The sequence below is a fragment of the Piliocolobus tephrosceles genome, chromosome 13, assembly GCF_002776525.5.
Source record: "Piliocolobus tephrosceles isolate RC106 chromosome 13, ASM277652v3, whole genome shotgun sequence".
Lineage (NCBI taxonomy): Eukaryota > Metazoa > Chordata > Mammalia > Primates > Cercopithecidae > Piliocolobus > Piliocolobus tephrosceles.
In genome coordinates this window covers 104,919,153-104,941,265 of record NC_045446.1, presented here as the reverse complement: position 1 = coordinate 104,941,265, position 22,113 = coordinate 104,919,153, and the positions used below count along the sequence as shown (strand labels likewise).

The 22,113-nt window shown below is 37.9% G+C and overlaps 1 protein-coding gene across 6 annotated transcripts in view; it reads left to right on the top strand.

Annotated features, from left to right (window-relative positions):
* The window catches only part of CADM1 (cell adhesion molecule 1), a 337,589-nt gene that overhangs the window by 260,871 nt on the left and 54,605 nt on the right, over nucleotides 1-22,113 (top strand). For all 6 annotated transcript variants that reach the window (XM_023208283.2, XM_031936683.1, XM_031936682.1 and 3 more), the window contains exons 2-5: nucleotides 5,572-5,718; nucleotides 7,340-7,492; nucleotides 14,521-14,658; nucleotides 16,761-16,919. In XM_023208283.2, the coding sequence (XP_023064051.1) occupies nucleotides 5,572-5,718; nucleotides 7,340-7,492; nucleotides 14,521-14,658; nucleotides 16,761-16,919 (597 nt within the window). The remainder of the gene's footprint in view (nucleotides 1-5,571; nucleotides 5,719-7,339; nucleotides 7,493-14,520; nucleotides 14,659-16,760; nucleotides 16,920-22,113) is intronic.

Below are 22,113 nucleotides of genomic sequence, written 5' to 3'. Positions count from 1 at the left end.
TTATTAATTCAAATAGGTTTCTGATTTGATATAAAACTCTGTAAATGCAGGGAACAGTTTAATGAATTGAAAGATAGGACTGAGTCTTTTAAAGGAAATGTACAAAATATGCTGACAATAATTGCTTAGATAGAAATCAAATCTTAATGGCTTTGTTAATGATTTGTAGTGAACACTGTGTTTACGTTGACTTGGGGGAACATATGTAGTTACAAAGATTTTTCCCTCTGGGTTTCAGCAGAATCTTAATTTTTTTTCATTCTTTTCCTGAAACGTACTCAACTCTGTACTAGCTCTCAGAAACGTTAGCAGGAATTGCAAGTGCCTCTACTAGTGATGGTTTTTTTTTCGGGTAGGGATTAGAGGTTCTGCTTCCAAGTTGGGCACATCCTGAGCAGGGTTGTAAAAATAGTAGCCGACAGAAATGAGCATAATTGACAAGGCATTTGAAGCTTCAAGTCAGCGAAGGCTCACACTTCTACAGAAAATAAGATTTCCAAAACGTGCTTCTTTGAAAATTTCAAACGTAGGAGGGTAGGAATTTATTAATAACCCGAGCCTTTCATTTGTGTAAAATTTCAAGAACTATAGTGGAGTTTTTAAAGTAATAACTGACTACATTGATCATCAGCAGAATGATTTTTTTTTTTTTTAACAATCTATAGTTTTGGTTTGACTCCTATTTAGACAATATGACTGTGCTGATTTAATGTTAGGTTCAGTCTTCCATAGAGCAGAAGGTTTTCCTAATATGATTAGTTTTCCTAATATGATTTTGCTACTAAAGGAGTAGGTCAAGGGACTTTATTTGCTCTTTCTCTGGGCAAACTGTCTTCCCTTTGAAGAGTTGCCGGTGCTCCTTCTCTATGTCTGTAACAGTTTACGTAGTTGCCATAGTATAAACTCAATTCTGTTTTAACTATGACTTGCCCTTTTGTTATAGTCTTGACTAGAGAGACTCCCCCGGTGTAAATGAAGTGCTTTATTTATGAACAGCCAGGCAGCGGGGGCGAGAGCTTGTGGTGCTGGCAAAAGGCCGCCATGCACTGGTAATAAAGGCTTTCTCTAGGGGCAGAGTGCCGAGCACTGAAAGAAGGAAGCAGTAGTAAACAAGGTGTTTTACATTCAGAACAGTTTCTCTCTCATCTTAAAGTGTGTAATTGTGTTCTGGATAAAATATGGAAATAAAAAAATCAGAAGTTGCTCATAGGCACATAGCCCTCTTTAAAAACAAGTACATTTTCCAAGGCAGAGCCAGTATGAACCTTGGCATCAAAGCCTGATGCTGGCTGGTAAAAAGTGCAAGCTGTATGGGCTGGAGAATCTGATAGAACCTGGTTCAAGAACCAGCTTGGCCACTTAGCTGAATGACATCAGGCAGCTTATTTAAATCTCTCTGTCTCCGATTTTTCATCTCTAAAGCGGGGATACTGAAAACTCCAGGAGTTTGAGAGAGAAAAGTATGTAAAGCATCCTGCACAGTGCCCAGCCCTGGATAAACATTCGTTCCCTTCCCCATGTCTCGTTTAAGATTTGCCCTGTCACCTCCCTACAGTGGCCATATTGTTGACTGAATAGATTCCAATCCAGGCAAGTGTTTTATGTAATGTCACTGAAATGGAGTTTATAACAAAACGAGGTTTTAGAAAAGAATCTGTAAACTATGTTAATTGAAGATTGAATTAGGAGGGGATTTATATGCCCACTGCCCCCCCACCCCAACAACTCTGCTGTCATGGTCGTTACTAATCATAAAAATACATCTTCTCTTTCTTTAGACAATAAGCTTTCTCTTCATTGTGATGAATGCCCTAACAACTTCTAGTTTACTACACGAGGCTTGCTTGTAAGCGAATGGGACTCTCCAGTGCCATAGTTTTATTTTTAGGAATTGGCTGGCAAATCAGGGAGTTATAGGGAATATAGTTGCTGATACAAATAAAAATCCAGTTTGATTTTGTCCTCTAAATCTCACCCATATACACCGATTAGCAGTCAAAAATGTCTATACATGCCAGATACTGTTCCACCCTTAAAATAAATTCCCTTCCTGTTAACAGCCTTATTTAATGGCTACACTATATTGTACCTATTTGTTTTCTTTTGCCCAGAACATGTGCTGTTTCTGCCTTGACATTATATCTGCTAATTGAGTTTTAGAAAATCAGAAGGGTTTTAAAAATGGATTCTTGAAGAAGGGCACCAAAGTTGCCTATTTGTACCCTTCTGCTACACATCAAATTGTGCTTTGTAGCAACCTAATTGTCATGATATCTATTTCGAGGGGAAATTTATCAAGTCACAGTGCACCCTTCTGTTTGGAAGAAATATTTGAGGATGTGAGCAGAAATTATTTTTACATAAAGGCTTCAGGCAGTTAAGAGTACTGACATACATACCGTATTTTCATCACTGTCATTCACTTCCTTTGCCTCAAATAAATAGGTCATTATTATTCCTTTGCAGCCATCTTATGGCACCTTAAAGCATGGAGCTCTGTTTAACATAACTGCCGTCCAGCTGACCCATATAATTTATTGGTGATTTTTACAGAATGACATCCTTGGGCCACCACCATCAGCCAAGGCCCTTTGATCTCTTTCAGCAAAATATTTCATGATCACTTATAATTTTTTGGCATTAGTATTATAACCATGTTAACATAGCTAGGAACTGGCATTTCCTGAGACACTGGATTTTAGGTTAGCCTCAGCAATTTTAGAAAATAATACAGTCATGGTGATGATACCACCATAGATTTGCAGAGCGCATGATGTGCCAGAGCACAGCAAGGGCAAACATTTGCAGATGGAAAAATTTTACCTGAATGATTCGCTCAGTAGTGACACGTTAAAATGGTTTGGCCTTATAGTACTTAATTATAAGTGATAATTAAGAATGTTTAGACTTTCCTAGAAAGCAAACAAAACCTCACTCTGATTTATTGTTGTCATTGCTTAAAAGACAAAATCATGGACAACATGCCTCTTTTCCCATCCTCTTTAGACATGTTTTGTAGCCTTAATGTGAATGTAGTATGCTACTCTCAGAATATACTAGCCTTAGGATTTCAATAAAGAGCTAAAATTAAAGCATACAGTTATTTCCACAGGAACTATTCTATTAAAGCATAATTGAATTGCAACTTGCTTTAAGTCCCAGTGGCTGCAAGATAGTAGTCAGGATTTGTAAGGCCTTGGTTTATGTTGAAGGGATTAGTGTCTGTCACCAGGCTGTTCCACATGTACCTTTTGTAAACTGAAGATTATTTGTGTTGCTAATATACTTCCTTTGATAGAAGAAATCTCTCCCATAACCCAGTAAGACCCCGTTTGGTATTCTACTCGACTCAAAGCAAGTCCTATGCCTTAAGACAGATATAGCGCTTGAATCACACAATTAAATTTTTTCTTAATTTTAGTAGATTGCGTGTTACCTGAGGCTGTGAGAGCGGTGGCTTTTCTGTGCACACTTTCGTCAGGGCCAGCAAAACCACCTTGAAAATCTTGCTTGATTGGTAGAAATTTTCTTCTCCTTGTTCTTTTCTCCAATCTGGAAATAAACTTTCTCTCTCCAGCTGGGTTCTGAATTCTGTGTTTGTCACAGTAATCCACTAAGGAAAAAAAAAAAAAAAAAAATCCGTTCATTTTTTTCCTGATCACCTTTTCTCTTTGTTGTTATTCTGTAACACTGTTCTGCGTACTAAGCTTCCACTGCTGGATCAAGCTACGGGGAATTTACCCTCTCACTCACCACAAGCCCTGTGGGCCTGCATTCTCACACCCGGGTTAATTCCCTGGATCATAGAGCTCGAGGTTGGGTTTCATTTTGATCTGCTCCTCAAGCACCAGAAATTTTTGTTTATCTGTGGTTCTAATAATTTTTTTTCCTTATCCTTTTAGTTTCCTCTTTTCTAATCCTCTGCCAGGGGCTGGTCTATTTCTAGGTGGATTTGGCTTAGAGCTATCTTAGCCACCCCTCTCATACTTTCCCAGTGTGTCCTAGCAAAGAAAAAAAAAAAAAAAGGATCCTTCAACAGAAATATGATAGCAGGTGGAAACCCTCCATTTATTCTAAGTGCATCTCTGTTTATACTGTCTCAAATTTTCTTCAGATGAGTATTTATCTTTGACCTTTGTTTCGTTATGTGGGAACATTTTTTAAGGAGCAAATAATCTGCCCTGAGTTGGTTTAAAACAGCTACGTAGGGAGGTCCTTGAGAGCAGGAGCCTTTATTCTTGGATCCACACCACTCCCAATACGTAATGGCTTAATAAATCTTTGTATTTGATATCTAGAGAAATGATGATGATGATGATGATGATGATAGCAGCAGCTGCCATTTATTCAGTTTTATGAGAAACTAGACACAGTGCTAAATACTTTATATTTATTATCCGTTTTCATCCCCCTGTCAGCCCTGTGGGATAGCTTTTAATTACTATCCCCATTTTTCAGATGAGAAACTGGCTCAGGGACTTTAATTAATTTTCCAGAGATCACACAGCTAAAAAGCAGTCTCTCTCCCCTTCCCAACTGATCTTTACATCTAATGCCTCTACCACACTTTGTGTTCTGTAAGTAGGGATAAGGTATTGGTTTTCACCCACATTGCAGCTTCTTAAAGGCCAGGACAGCGTATACTTCTGTATCCCCTACGATGCCAGGTGCGACATGGAACACTGGACAATTACTTCATCCTTTGGTTCTGAATTGAACTCACTTCTCCTCCTACCTGTGCTGTGGATCATTTAGGACATTTATGAGGTGGCCCGGCTGCTGTCACTAATCTCAGAAGCAACAAACTAGGGCAGATCTGGAGATAAGCCTTATATATCAGTGAATCTGAAAGCCTGGACTTTTTGACACGTTCTGAGGGAGATTTTCTAAATGGCTGGCAGGGGGTGCTGGGTGAGCTGCAGATAGGGGTGTCCGTTCAGAGATGCCTGGGGCTTTGGGTGAGTCATGAAGGTGTGAGTTTCAGAGAATAGAGTAACAAACCCTAAGCCTTCCCAGGATTTTATTGCGATCCCAAAGAGTCAGTTAGGCCTCACTCACACACGATGAACTGCCTATACATTGGGACTGTCAACATCAACTAACAAGACGAGATTATTTATTGAACCCTCCTACCTACTTCTATTAAGTGGCTCCTTGAGTTTCTGTGAGGCTGACCAAATAGCTTAGCTCAAGGGCGGGTAAGCTAAATTTGGCTGTATCTATCTTCCCTACTCCATTTGCGAGAGCTTCAGCATTCACAAAAGCTGGTACTCTGACCTTTCCAGTACCTCCTCAGTATACTATTCAACTATACAAAGTACTAGAGGCTGAAACGTTTTGTATCACAGCTTTTGAGAGTATGGTGATTCCAGGCTTAGTATTTTGTCCCTAGGTCTGTCTTGGATTAATAGACTCGTTTTGTAGACTACAAAGAAAGATATTAGAGCCGTGTTAAGTGTTGCTACTTGTGTTCATTTTCTAATATGCCTAGTTTCCACTTTAGTAGATCCCATTGATCACGTTTTAATTGATGGAAATTTTCCTCTGACCTTTTCTTCCCTTTTTTTTAAGGTGATGGACAGAATCTGTTTACGAAAGACGTGACAGTGATCGAGGGAGAGGTTGCGACCATCAGCTGCCAAGTCAATAAGAGTGACGACTCTGTGATTCAGCTACTGAATCCCAACAGGCAGACCATTTATTTCAGGGACTTCAGGCGTAAGTTTCCATCCCTATAGTTGTAGACAGCAACTTTTTTTCCTACATGTAGTCTTGATAAAGAGATTGCTAAGTCCACCTTTTTTAAATTTAATGTTATATGCTTAAAGTTTAGTCAATTCTTTAGAAGGAAGAAGAGACAGGCAATCATAATCTTTCTACTTAATAGAAACCTTGAATGGCCCCTTTTAAAAGTAAGGCAGTCTTACTTTGCAATAGAAATTGATTGTAGTAATTCAAGGTGAATTGCAATTGAGTCCCAAATACTTAGCTGACACAAACAACTCAAACAGGGTAAGGCAAGGAAAATACAGCATTCTGAAAGGTAATCCCTCTGGTTTGAAGATTGAAGTTTCCAAGGCAATACATGCCTGCAAGCATAAAACCAAGTCTTCTCTCATCATAGCCTTTGGCATATGGAAGTGTCCATATGCTGAAATCTTTCCAAATGTAATATCACAAAAACCAAAATTGCAACAAACTTGTATAGAATACAAATGGTTCATATGAGTGTCAGGGCTTAGTAAGAGCAAGAATCAAATCTTTTGAAAAAAATTGTTATTGGAGAGCGTCGGTGCCTAACCAAAGCGAAGCATGTCCCTTCCCAGCTGCTTGTCCCCTTCCTCCCCAATACCTCAGGGTCATTCATGACCTGTGGAAAACGTTGATAAACCTAAGGAACATTTAAAAGGTTGAGGGAAGATGAAAGGAAATAAGCCAGCTTCTTTTCTTAAAGTGAATTTTCGTCATATACTAAGTTAGTCTTTGCCAAAATTAAAAAAGGATTTTGAAAGAGAACATTTGAAATAAATAAGAGGCCCACATATATGAGTTTTGCAGTGATTTTGATTTCCTGCTTAATGCCTAATCAGTTTCATACTGTGAAGCCAAATGTACTTAGGAAACCGCAGGACTAGTTTAAGGCCTCCGTAGGCTCGAGGTCATCCACTTTTGGCAGCTCCACCTCAAATCACATCAAATATGTTAAGGTGAATCCAAGTTAATTAGGTTTATTTTGCTATTAGATTATAAGTTTTTAAAATAATTTTCCTTTTGCTTTTGTAATTAATATGAAGGCCTTTTTAGTTCTGTTTCATAATTTGAAATCCTTGTTTTTTGAAGATCTTACTTATACTTTTTGAGGCATTTTAAAAGGCTGTAGGCCCTAGTCCCTGAACTTCCAGTTTCCAAAGGCTAGGGGGGCCTTGCACTCCCTGCTTCAGGGGACTCATGACCTGCTTTTTCCTTTTGTTTTCTTTTTGTCTGTCTCTGGTAGAAAACTTGAAAACATGTATGAGTAAGTGCTGAAAACTGACAGCATTTGAAATTGTGCCAAGGTAGAAGGGTGCATATCTGGATGTGTGTGCATATATGTACTTTTTTATTTTTAAAATTCAGCAAGCCAAATCAGCTGGATTTGGATTGTATATATACACTCACACGTGCACTCATATGCATAAGTTTCCTTTGGACAGGGTTATTTGTCTACATGAAGTTACTGCAGACACCCAAAATAGTAAGTCAAGAAGTACCAGATACAACAAGATTTAATACATAGTTAAGGAAAAGAGACTGTCCATCCACCTTCTCACAATCACTCACTCTGTGTTTTGTTTCACAGCTTTGAAGGACAGCAGGTTTCAGTTGCTGAATTTTTCTAGCAGTGAACTCAAAGTTTCATTGACAAACGTCTCAATTTCTGATGAAGGAAGATACTTTTGCCAGCTCTACACCGACCCCCCACAGGAAAGTTATACCACCATCACAGTCCTGGGTAAGAAATGCATATGGGGCTTACCCAGGGAAATGGAATGGGGATGGCCCTTACTACCAGACAGCTTACAGCAGCAAGGAAAAGGTTAATGGTGAATTCTCCTGTTCAAACTTGTTTCAGGAAGAATCGCCACCCATCTTGCTGAATTTTAAAAATAGCCTATTTTACCAAATGCTCTAAGGAATGGCAATCAGCAGTCTTTATAGATTCCACCTGCTCTTGGGTTTCAAACCTCAAGCTTCAGAAGCAAAGATCAAGAGAATTTAGAGCCCTCAAATGAATCACTCACCACATGAAATGTTATTGCTTCTAACTACCAGGATTTTTTTCTTCCCTCTGTGCAGGGGAAGGGGAGATGGGCTACCAAATCTATACCCCATGGCAGAACTCAGTTATGAAATCCACGTAATGATTTTTCCTTCTGAGTTATGTCCTCATTTTAATATTGTTGATCTCCTTTTCACTGGCTTGACTTATGGCCTTGTTTATTGCTTATACTCTAGATTATGCTGTAAAAAAATCATACCCCATGAACATATACTTTGCCACAAATTGCCGTCATTGGACATGAAAGAGTTAAGAGCGCTTTTACTGATAATAAGCAAATAACTGTTGACAGGCTGCTAGGTGCACCTCCAGTGAGCTGAGTGTCTTCATTTATGATCACCAGATTGTGAGTTTCAGCAAAATCCCAGTAGCCAGGTTTCCATGTTTATATTTTAATATAGTCAGCAGATATTTCTATGTTGAAGGTGGTCTGAATTAGTCACCTTTAGACAAGCTTACTCTACTGCATAACACCAGCTGATTTGGAGTCTTGAAACTGAATTTTCAAGGACATACACTATAGCATGAGGCAAGATCTCTGATTTACACCTTCGGGAAGATGATGAATCAAAGTCTATTTGAGGCGGCAGACTGCAGCTTTTCAGTGTAATGATATGAAGATTAAAGAGGAAAGATAAATATGAAGGACATTTTTGCTTGGTATGTGTGCACATATATGTATTTATGGATATACATATTGAGCTGCTGCCTCATTACTTTACTTCAACACAGCTGTAGAAGGGAAAATTTTTTTATTCATTAAGCTAAAACATAACCCTAATGCTCACATATATGTTTTTGACAAGAGGAGTATTGATTTTAGAAAGTTGTGTTTAAAACCTGTCCCTACAATTTCTAATCTGGTCTGTGTTTAATGATAGATGGCTTTCAGGTATTTGTATTTGTCACTATTGTGCTCTTAATCCAGATTAGACCTGTAGAAATAGTAAGCATGGGAGGTTTTGCTGGGATGACTATTTTGGTATTTTGCAGATGTACCAAATTCACAAGCATAAATTTGAAGTTTTCTGTCTGTCTACTTGTATCAGAGTATTTGAAAATGCTCTTTGCTTATTGGAGTAAGTCATTAGCAGCACAGACTTCAAATTGACCATCCACTCATCCATCCTTTGACTCATCATCGTTTATGGCATTTCCACAAAAGTGACAGTCATAAAATAAAATCTATTTATGGCATTTTGAATTTTCAGAGTATTTTACTACATATACCTTTACGTATTTATATGTTGTTTTTCACAGAAGTAAAATGATAATAACAGACGTTAGACATCTTGCCCAGGTTACACAGCACTCAGTAAGAACCAAGAATCTTAGAATTCGGAATAAACCTTACAATTCTGTCTTGCAATTACAACATTGGTGTCTTCCAGTCTAGGTTGTTTTCAGTTAAATACCGAATGCTTTTGTTTTAAGATTTTTTTTCCCCCAAAAGGCGCACATCTTCTGTTTTCAGGAGCATAGCTAGCCATTGGCAAGCAGTTACTACTGCCTGTCATTTTCTGGTGCCTGATACATTTATTCTCAAAACCACTGCATGGATCATTTTGGCTCTGAATATACCATGTGCTTGGGAACCAGTGTGCCAGCACTAGAATTTTGAGAGGCATTATGCCTGTAATCCTTTAGGAGGTCTGATTATTCTAGAAGTAATAGGTTCTTACTTGTATTTTATAGAAGCATTAACTTAAATATACTCGAAAGTAGCACTCTAAAAAGTAGTAGATGTTCTTTCTGCAGATGTTATTCATTCACTTAATATTCTTTCCATTTAATTTACTCCAGGATTCCTTGACAGAGTAAAATTGTTGTCATCAGTGTTTGAGTCTTTCATTTCCCAAAATCTGACAATTTCCACTGATACTCGTATATTCAAACCCTTCTCGTAAGGTTTAGAGTTTTCAGATATTATAATGAATGAAGAATGACATTAGCATCTTCGTTGCTATCTGCAGTTCTCTGAAAAGGACTCCGCGTGTACTTACACAGCTGTCAAACTTCTTGATAGGTTGAAGATGCTCATTTTAGTGCATGTGTCTATTAGTTATTTGATGCATTCAGTAAAAACTTCAGCATAATTATAAGATATGGAGATGGGTATTTGTTAATGTTGTCTATGCTATTCTATAGTTACTATTATGCTTATGATCTTATCCATGTAAAATCTGAAGACTCTCCTATGATATTTTGCATGCATTTAGTGCCTTTAAGGATATTCATTCACGCCTTCCACTTGTGACGATTTTGTTTCTTTCTCCAAACAGACTGTAGGACTCTCTTTATACTCCTATTCATGAGAGCAGATGAATGAGACAGAGAATACACTTCTTTAAGATTAATATAGTTACTGATAATAGTAGCTAATATTATCACAGTCCTGGCCTTCTAAGATTAGTGTTCATTCTTAAGATTCCAGGAACAGGAGAACCTAATTATTTTAAAGGGTCTTAGAGTGAGATTTCACATGCTGAGCAGCTTTAAGACTCCTCTTTTGTTGTAATTAATGTGACTCATCTTGATATTGCTGATTTTTGTTAAATGTTGTAGGTGTAATGTTTATAATTAGCACTCTTATAGATTTGAGGTAGCTAAGAAGAACCTTGACATTTCATTACTGTTTTCTAGTATTTCCCTCTATGTGATTTTCATTCAGGTTTTCATCTATATGCACCTCCTTAGAAATATCTTTGGTTATTTTCATTAATGGCTGCAGGCAGTTTTTACTAAATGTGCTTGTTTAGTGGACCATGCGTAAGTATATTCTCTGGTTAGCAGCAGTTTTAATTCATTTTTCTTGTAAATGGATTTTTATACTTTACTAACCTTTTGTATTAGAGTAGACATTATGAAGCTAAAGGAAAAACAGAGTAGAATTAGTAGACCAAAATAAGTTTTAAGATTTTCTTGTCCAACCCTTTTTTTCAGAAAAACAGATTTAAATCACCTCATTTATATTTTTGGAAGCTTTCCTGCTCTTAAAAAAAAAAAAAAAAAAAAAAAAAAAAAAAAAAAAACTGAGCAAAGTCAACTTTGTAACATATCAATAAACTGTTATGATTCGCATTATCAGATTTTATTTTATAAACCAAACAACTCCCAGTATAAATGCCTATTTCTTCTTCTAACCTTAGCAAAGATCAGAAATACTGGTCACAATCTTGACAAAACTATTTATGGGCTTGGAAAAAAAAATCATTCAGTGATTTCACAGGATGGTGATCTCAACAATAAATAAGCCCTTTATTTTTCTACACTGGGCAAATTTCTTTTTTTTTTCTTTTTTGAGACGGAGTCTACCTCTGTCGCTGAGGCTGGAGTGCAGTGGCGTGATCTCGACTCACTGCAACCTCCGCCTCCTGGGTTCAAGTGATTCTCCTCCTTCAGCCTCCTAAGTAACTGGAACTACAAGCGCCTGCCACCTCACCTGGCTAATTTTTGTATTTTTGGTAGAGACAGGGTTTTACCATGTTGGCCAGGCTGGTCTCAAACTCCTGACCTCAGGTGATCCGCCCACCTCTGCCTCCCAAAGTGCTGGGATTACAGGCGTGAGCCACTGCAACACTGGGCACATTTTCTAGTGCTTTTGAAGTTTCCCACATTTTTACCTTAGCCATAAAGTTGAAGATGATGTCAGCTCTTTGGGCATATAATCCTAGGAACTAGCACTGGTTCAGGACTCACTCTGAAGTGTTATAGAATAGAATGTATCTGTTGCAGTTGTTTGGATAATGCCAAACAACAAATAATCCAGATGAGCACCTAGCTGCCTGTCGGGCTCTCAGCTCCCAAATGAAATCTGGAGGAGACATTGGTGAATTTTCCTCAATCCTTATCTGTAGCTGCCCCTTTTCATTTCCTTACTCTGGACCAGCAGACATTATTGATAATGTGGAAGGAAGCCACCCTCATCTTTATGAACCAAATGGAGGCAATAAAGACTTTCCACCGAGAGATACCATTGAAGATGAATGGGTAGTGAAGGTTAGGAGAAGCTTGGGGTAAGCAGAGACAAGGGGTTTCCAGGCCTAGCATGAAAACGAGATAATAAAGGAAAGATATCCAGGAACACAGGAAACAACTATCTGAGTATATTTGAGGCTAAATTCCACTAAGACTCAACAGAGATGCATAGAGGAGTCTTTTAACAACTGCTGGACTGTCGCATCAAGAAGATTCCCATGTTTCCACAGAGGGACCATCAAAGTGTTTCTCCCAAAGTCACACAGATAAAGCAGGATCTCATCTGCCCCATTCCCTAGGGATTTCCAGGGTTGCTGGTGGCTTTAGCCATTTGCCTTCTTTGTCATTTACTAAGAGAGACACCTTCCTAAGGTCCTATCCCATCAGTTACATTGCTCCATTACAGTTCTCATTAGGAACCACTGCATATTTCAACATGAAAAATTATTTTCATCACTCTTATTTTTTCCTGGACCTTGAAAGGTATTTTTTTTTTTTAACTTTCATTCCTCCATTTGTTGAGAAGACACTCCTATATTTGTTATACCTTAGTTGTTTTGTTTTCATTTTTTCTTATACCACTCTTTAAGGTCTTATTTTCTTTAGGGTTTTCCTCTGACATTTGATCTAACAATAGCATGTAAAAAGTATTCCAGTAATACTGCACTCAGAATGCAGTAATATTTGTTAATCCTAAACATCTAGTCTCTCCATGTATCCCCTATCTACCATCTAGGTATGTGTGATGAAAATCTATAACCCACCTGACTATCATCTAGCATGGATAAACTATGTGAAAGATACAGCTAGTTGAAGTCATTCCATTTCTTTTGTTACAGCCTTTCTGTGTTTCATAAAATGCTAGCAGATGTGAAACTCTAAATTAGATGTTAAATTATCTTTTTGTTTATTTTTTCTTAAAATGTAAACTAGGGTAGTTCTTTGCCATGTTTACTACTCATTTGGGCCGTATTAGCAGCACATCCATTTGAGCAAATATGTTGTTTTCCTTGTACACAGGAAACAAAGAAGAGGGATATTTTGGGTCTGCTCATTACACCCGCCACCACCAACAGCACCAAACACTATCTTGCTAAGGAAGTATGTGCAACAAATCATTTTACTTTTACTTTTACTTTTCTATCATTCTCTACAGGAATTTTCAACTGCTCCAGTTCAGTGTAAAAGTCCTCCTGTGGGCGGAATTTTCACATTGTGGACTAGAACAGTTGGAAATCCCAAATACATGGTTTAATCCCATAATTTATTGAAGCAGTATCAGAAATTTATTATTCAACTTGATCATCAGGATGGCATGTTTATACATATTTAATTTCTTGTTTCTCTTCTGAGTTGAGAAACTTATTAATCATAAGTCTCGGAACAGTCTTTGCTTATTCATGGTGGTCAGGACACATATTCTTAGATTCACTGTACTGAATTCAGTATTCTTACTGATTTTTATTTCAACAGGCTCAGTCCTGAGGTAAGATTGCATATGAAGTTTTACTGTCAACTCAGTTTCATAAAAGATAACATATTTTGTCATCATCATCATCGTCGTCACTATCACCATCACTATCACACTACATACTCTTGATTTGATAGTCAGTATTTTAACTCCCCAATCCGTTATTTTGACCATTTTATCACATATATATTTAATATGCTTACAGAAGGGTGGTTTTAATTCTGATATGTAAATCTACTTATAAGCACTTAAGAGTCTCTTTCGTCTTCGGTTTCCAAAATCTGGAGCACTGGAATTCAGAATATGGAAAATTGCTGCAAACTAATTGGCATTTCTTATATTACTGCATCTTCATATCCAAAGGATTTTATTACTACCTTATCCATCAGAGGTTATGATTACATTCTGGATCTCTATGAATCATTTTAATTACTTGGAACTGGTTTGAGGCACAATTTTTCTGTGCATTTTATGGTGAGTGATTCTTTTAAGGACTCAAAGATTTTTATCTTTGCCCCGTTGACTTTGGAATCTTTCATTTGAAGATTGAAATTCAAGAGTTGAGTTCAAGGAGAAATACTGCTTTCAGGGGGTTACTGGTAAGGATGATCATTTCAATAGTATGTACTCCTCTTTTATATCTACTTTCTGGTTAATTTGTGAATGACTGGTGACTATTATCTATATTGATATAATGTGCTCAGTGATAAGAGTGAGACATTGGTTGTTGTTGTTATTATTATTATTATTATTATTGAGATGGAGTTTCGCTTTTGTTGCCCAGACTGGAGTGCAACGGCACACTCTCGGCTCACTGTAACCTCTGCCTTCAGGGTTCAAGCGATTCTCCTGCCTCAGCCTCCCAAGTAGCTGGAATTACAGGCATGTGCCGCCATACCCAGCTAATTTTGTATTTTTAATAGCGACGGGGTTTCTCCATGTTGGTCAGGCTGTTCTCAAACTCCCGACCTCAGGTTATCTGCCAGCCTCGGCCTCCCAAAGTTCTGGGATTATAAGTGTGAGCCATCATGCCCAGCCACATTGGTTATTTTATAACATGAATTTAGGATAGAAATTCTAAATTAACTGATTTTGCATAACTCACTTTATTTGATGATTACTTTGTATTTCTTTTTCCCTTCTTGTAATGATTTAAATTCCCATCAGGAATGTCTGCTATTTTTCTCCTTTTTGATAGCAACAATGCAAAAATGCATCCTGTGTTTATAAAACACATATGTTTAATTTGTAGTCCCACCGCGTAATCTGATGATCGATATCCAGAAAGACACTGCGGTGGAAGGTGAGGAGATTGAAGTCAACTGCACTGCTATGGCCAGCAAGCCAGCCACGACCATCAGGTGGTTCAAAGGGAACACGGAGCTAAAAGGTAAGCTGCAGATTGCCCCACACTGAAGTAGTTAGTTTATTCTAGCAGGTATGCCTTTGTGAAAATCAAGGACAAATACAAAACATGCCCATGAAACAAAAGTATTCATTTAGATATGGTTTATAATCAATTACTAAATACGTCTGAGGCCAAAGCATAAAAGCATTTTATTGTTCTAATCCATGTCCTCATTCTGCTGTTTGAGGGTTCATGGTGATAGCTGTCACTCTACTCAGATGCCCAGAAAGAACTAAAACTGTAAACTAGAACTGTTTAGGCTAGGAAAAATTTTCATGAGGGCTATCTCCTGAGCTCAGGCTGTCTCTGTCTGTACCTTCAACTCTAATTGCTTTTGCCCTGTCTTTTGCAGAGACCTAGAGGAGATCAGAATGCCACATTTTTAGGGTATTTATTTTAAAAAATGTTAGTCAGTCTTTCCTATGGTAAATTCCAGTCATTCTGACATCTATTGCACTATCAACTGTATTGACTATATGCTTTCCTACAAGAGTGGTTGCACTAAGTGGACTAACAATTTCATCTTAAATTGTGAATTTACAGGGACAACCTTTCTTGTGAAATTTATGATTCAGTTGCCCAGTTCACCAGCCTGTTCTTGTGCAGTCTTTGATTTTGTGATGACAGTACAAGGCAGCTCCTTTAGCCCCATTCTGATCATCTTTACCTCTGTACTGTTTTATTGTACTGTACTGGGCCATCCTGGGTTTGGGTCCTGGATCCACAAATGCCTGCCACCTCAGGTGTTGCATCAGATAAAGGAGACAGCCTATACCCTATTTGACCATTTTTTGCCAGTTATCTTAAATTCTGCATGTATTTCTGCATTCAGATTCCTTCCTTTTCAAAGTTACCCTGCAGGTAGTACTCTGCACAAAGGTCTTAGGGGCTGAATTCCTCTAATTGTTTGACAGAAATGCTAGTGGTATGCTTCAGTTTCCTCTAAAACAGGAATAATCATATTACGTACTTTATGGAATTTTTACGAAGATGAAATGAGTGAATAGTTGTAAAGTATTTAGCTAATACTTGGGCCAAAGTAAGTGCTGTATATATACTTGTTAAATAAATAAAGAGCGTGAGAAAGAAAAGAATCAGCCCTTTTAGAAAGAGGATATAGAAATCTATATCTGGAAGCAGATAAATCTATATATAACAGCTTAAATTTCAAGAAGCTTGTTCTGTTTTAATCTCCTATTTCCTAGGTATAGTTTTAGAAGGAAGGAGTTTCTCATTTCCTCTCTGCTTTTCTGTCTAAGTGAATTCAGCCATTAAATGTGTACCGATAAGTACAAAACATTAAAAGAAAGTTAATGGTGTGCCATGTTCCTGGGAGTGCTGAGTTCAGGAAGGGACTGCCTTGGCCTATTCATTCCATCCGGAAGCCTCCTCCCTCCTTTTCTGGGTGTTCTTGGACGTGTCTCCCATCTGGCCCCAAGCCCTGTATCTTACTTTGCTCTAGCCCACTGCCACTGCATTTTTGTGGTCTTCCAAAAGTCTCAGAGTTTAAACATTTCAATTACAATTTCAATTATGTAAATCCATTTAGTTAGTTTCTCTCTTAATTGTTGACGATGGGAGTAGGCAAAGGGGGTTGTTTGTAACTCTACTGCTTTCTGAATTACTTAGGGGATTTGGATAATATCCTAGAATTTCTGAATGGCATGACAGCCTAGTCGATATTTCAAGTTCAGATGGTTGTAGGGGTGAAAAACATTTTTTTTTTTTTTATCTTCCTGAATACCTTGAGCAGCCAGATGTCAAAATGGCTCAACTTTCAGCTGCCTATTTCCAGGAGATTTTAAAATAGAAGAACCATACATAATATATTTCAGTAAAAATAGTGTGTGCTATTCGGACTTGAAATATATCTTAAATACTATGCTGCCAGGTTGAAAAGTCGGAAATTAAGGAAATAAACATTTTATCAGGTAACTATTCACAGATTACTCTCATTCCGAGTAACTGCCATCATATTTGTTAAAATAGCAGTGTTGGGATTAGAGGACAGAGGGGAGGACATAAAAACAAACTGATGGAAATTCACCCAACTCTGGTGTCTTGGTACATTTTCTGTTCCCCAGGCAAATCGGAGGTGGAAGAGTGGTCAGACATGTACACTGTGACCAGTCAGCTGATGCTGAAAGTTCACAAGGAGGACGATGGGGTCCCAGTGATCTGCCAGGTGGAGCACCCTGCGGTCACTGGAAACCTGCAGACCCAGCGGTATCTAGAAGTACAGTGTGAGTACCCCAGTATCTTATTCTGAGGGCGTAGAGTTGCGATTCCATAGAAACTCTTCAGAAGCCATTTATTCAATGCATTCATTTTATATAGTATACGTAGAATTCTTATTTTTGGCAGACAAATAAAGGATTATTTTATTGAAATACTGTACTGCCGTATTACAAAGTGCCAATGAGGATTTGAAAATGCTACATTGAACCCAAAGGTAAAACTGAAATAATTTCAATCTGCTCTAACACATGACTTAATTAATTTATTTGCATATAGACTGTCATCATTTCTATGCCAACTGCAAAATCTAGGGCAATTTTCCCCCTTTTTTAATCCCATCGTAAGTACTGAAGTTTTTATAGAAGGTATTTTATTCCCATTCTATGTCAGTGTTTTGTTTTAAATGGCATGTCTTCCTCTATTTTAGCTTAAATTATAGCATTGAGTTGAAAAGTCTACTCTTCGGGATCATTACCACAATCTCGATGGCTTTATCAATAAAAGCTAGATTGTACTGAGTGAGGTTTTCTCCTTACCATGCCCTGAATGGTAGACTGAATATGGTCTCCTCATCTTCTCCTCTGGACCCTTCTACTTAAGAGTTTGAAAAAGTCTTTTTCTGCACAAAGCCATTCTTATGCCAAGGTTGTGGCTAAGTAGCCAGCTTCTCACTTTGTATTTGGCTTCTGAAAAATCAAGGTGATCTTTGAGTATGCATAGTGAAATGTTACCAGAGTTTGGTTGGGATGGCAGTGATTGGATGTCTGATGAAGGAAAAGCTTTACCCTTTGTGAATCATTGGATTAATTTCCTAGGGCTGCCATAACAAATTGCCACAAACTTGGTAGCTTAAAATAGCAGAAATTTCTTTCCTTACAGCTCTGGAGGCCAGAAGTCCAAAATCAAGGTTTTGGCAGGACCACACCCCCTCCCCTCAAAAGAATCTAGGGATGGATCATTCATTGACTTTTCCAGCTCTGGGAGTCCCAGGAGCTCCTTAACTTGTGGCTTCACCACTCCATTCTCTGCCTTCATTTTCACATGACCTTCTCCTCTCCTCTGTGGGTCTCTCCTCTGTATGTTTTTATGAGGACACTTGTCATTGGATGTAGGGCTCACCCAGATCATCCAGAATGGCCTCATCTTGAGATCCTTAAGCTGACTTCATCTGTAAAGACCTTTTTTTCCAAATTCAGCTACAGTCACAGATTCCAAGGATTAGAATGTGGACTCATCTTTGGGGGCCACCATTCAACTCCATACAAGCCCTATTATTTATCTAAATGATCTGAGCAAAATGGGAAGGCAGGAAAAGTTATAAAACGTTGCTTCTAAGAGGCCATCCCATTCCAACCTTTTCTTAATTCCGTGAACTTGGCTCAATTTAACATTACATGATGCAGGGTTTCCTCATTAATTCATTTCATCTGCTTCATTATAAAGCTTCATTATGGGCATCATGCTTATAATTTTCATATCACCAAAACTATTGTGGTATAATGTCCCTATAATGGGAAAACAGAAATGATCAGATACTATCCAAATTAGCAGATAGTAGATTCTCTTGTGATTTTGTTAATATGTAATTCATTTAAGCAAACTTAATATCCATTAACTCTCCTTGTAGGGGCCCATTAGCTTTAATAATACATTAGCTCCTTTGTATGTCCTGAGTATATATTCACCCAGTTTCCACCCCTAAACTCTTTCAATATTTTCCCAGAATATCTTTTAAATAGAATATAGTCCCACCCACCTACGAAATTACCCTCACTCCCAAATGCGAAATATTTCAAGCGTTACACCTCTTACTCCTTGGAAAACTTGATGATGATCCTTATAAGCCTTGGTTTCCATAATGTGTAGATTCTGGAGGTTTGTCCTTCTAAGAAAAGGAATAAGGCTCCACATCTGAATCCATTTGGCTTCAATCTAACAAAGTACTGCTAGCCTTTAATTGTGGGAAAGTGACTCTAATGCCATCCAAAAATAAGGATGCACCAGCTGATCATTTTAAACTCTAATATGGCACCTTTTTGTGGGAGACTCTGTTTTTTTATCCAAGAAAATCATACAAATATTTTAGCCTTTATTCCACTTTTTGGAATATACATAAGGAAAAAACATTTTTATATAAAGGAAAGCTAAGAATTACAAAGCATTATATTAACCTGAATGGAACTTTGCATCTGATTTGATAATCTTAAGTAAGGTTCTCTGTGCTCAAGAGAGTTCACTACCCTCCACTCCTAGAGCACTATTGAGAACTTTACAGAGTCAGCCAGAAATTCCTTTTGTAGCGTCTTCAAACACAATTGGAATTCTCTACATCATTTCCTACCAGCTTTACTCTCCTTGAACACTAGCGGCTATGCAGTAACGAAAAGCTTCATTCCTCAAATGCCTGAAGCACTCAGTCACTAGGCCCTGAAGTCTGATCAGTCATGGCCCAGTGCTGTTGATGGCTCAACTCCAGTGTCCCCCACAGCCGTCCTTTCTCTGCAGACAAGTAGCACCACATTTTGATGACCATGAGAAAAGAAGAGACACTTGAATACATGAGATTCCTAGAATAATTTATTCAGTAGCCAGTCTGCACGGAGGTTGAATTATTTTGGATGCCTGTGAGGAGTAACATTGCACCTGTATTTTCATGTTGACTCATGCCCTTAAAGTCAGCAGTTCTTAACCTTCTGGGGATCATTGGCCTCTTTAAAAACCCTTTGATAGCTATGGACCTGGAAAAGATGAATACAATCACATATTCACCATATTCTACTTACAATCTAAGGAGTCCATTCACCCCTCAGGGTTTTCCTAAATTCAGTTATTTGAGGACTACTTGCACAAATTTGCCATGTTCATGTGTCATCTGTATTTTTACCTGATTTAGAATTTTTCTTTAAGTCACTTTATTGCTTTAACCTAACCAGGGCCTATGCAAAAATATGTGTTAAATTATACATTTCATTTGTTATGTATAATAAGCTTTAAAATAAATGTACAACTAATTTTTTTCAATGTCCTTTCCTTTGCCACCTAAAAAGATTTCTTATGTTCTCAGTGAGAAACAATAGGTTATCACTAGGAACTATTGATCCCATTCATGGACCTCAGAGTCTACTCCAAGTAAATAAGGCTACTTTGGGGGCAAATCTTACCTAATATCATTGGTATGAAATTATGCTCACTTGTTTAAGCCTGGCTGATTTTGCTCCATGAAGGTTTATGGAAACCTCTCTTTATCCCCACCTAAGAGGAATGGATGTTTACCAGGACATGAATAGGGTTAAATGACAGATCATGGATTTGCATTCTACATGAAGTAATTTTTTAAAAATACTGTTAAAAAGGAAATGAAATAATGAAAACCTGCATTATATGTCATTAAATATCTTACTTTAAATATGACAGAAAAAAGAGAGGAGGGATAAAAAGAAGGGAAGTGTTGCACTTCTCTCCTTCAAATGGAGTGCTACCATAGTGCGTAGAAGACAAAGCTTGAGCTACAACTTGGAATTGTTTTGTCATGTGGATTTAAGTCCTAATTAATTGAACCAGGATTTTGCAGTGTTTGTTTGTTAGGACCCTTATTTGTGATACCAGAAGAAACTGTTGTGCCCACTTATGTGAAAAATCAGCCAGATGTGTATGCTGTCATACTTTTAATAATCCTTAAGTTTTCGTTGAGTACAGATATTAATTGTGTAGTATGCATTGAAGTGATTAACATCAATGTAATTTATCATCTGGAGATTTCTGAACATAAATAAATGAGTTGTTTTGTTCAGCAAGGTGTTGACCCCTTCAGAATCAGTGAATTAAAGGCCCCCCCTTTTTTATTATAAATATGAAAGGCACCACAATCAGCCAAGTGTTCAGTTATTTGATTTTCTGGGGCATTAGCCGCTCTTGTTTGTGACATTTCCCTGTTGGGTGCTCGTTTGCAAGCTCATTAATAAGGTTTTCTCATAGGAACATTGCTGGGAATGAAGAACATACAGTAGGGCTCTTAGTTTTCTAGCTCTCATTCTGAGACTCAGCAAGGGTACAGCAGCAGCACACAGTTAAATGTTTAAAACAGAAAATAATTATGCTCCCAAGCTGGAAGAGCTCAAAGCTCTCTTCCCTTAGATGTTATGCAGAGAACAGTTTTGCTTTTTAATGTTCTGAGCTGTATGACCCTACAATCTTTCTGTGCATTTTTTTTCTTGCGAATGTCTGTACAGGTGGTGTTGCCCAAATTTACAACATGGTTGATTATAGCAGAGCGTGATACAATTGTAGCACGGTTAGTAGAGCTTCAGATCTGAGGGAATGTACTCTTGTCAAATAAAAACCTGTTTAAACGGGAACAGTTCACTGTCTGAGCATTAAGGGAAAACTGTCTAAATAGCATCAAGGTGGCAACACATAGCGACATAAGCTGGGAATTCAAAGAAAAGCTGTGACCCTCAGTATGGAATTCAGATTGCTTTGCACAAGGGAGGAAAGCCTTCCTCTGGACTGGGGTGAATATGAAGCTCTTGAATTACTGCTGTGTGGCTTTTACTTTCACCTATCATAGCCTTGCTCTTTAAAATGTTTGGCAAAAATCCTCATTTTGTGAGGGTTTTGTGTTTGTGCATATTTGAAAAAAAGAAAAAAATTCAGAGGTGAGTTTTGAAAGGAAGAATGAAAACAAAGACTCTAGAAATGGGTGTTTGAATGCCATGCCTGCTCTGATTATCATCTGACAGTTAATCGTATACGTGGGCATCATTTTCAAAATGAGTTTTATTGACTGAGTGTAGCTAGGTATTTTATAAATCCATAGCCCTGTTCATCCAAGGTCCAGAGAAGGGTAGATTTTTTTTTCTTTCATTCCCTCAACTGGAGGAAAATTGGGCATTGAGGAGATGATCAAAACCTGTTCTTTATCTGTGCCAAAATAAATGTTTCTCTGGGTATCGATAGTGCCCTGCAGTGAAGGAGAGAGGAAAACCTGGAAATCAGAAAATCTTTCCTATTTGGAGTGGAGGATAACACATAGCTTCCAAGAGCAGCTTCGATATCAAATCCTCTCCCTCATCAATTCTGTTTCCAGGTTGTATTCTTCAAAGCATAATAGCTGGCGTTTTCAGATTTGGCCTGTTTCTCTCTGATCTCCAGTCTCTCTCTCTCTCTCTCTCTCTCTCTCTCTCTCTCTCTCTCTCTCTC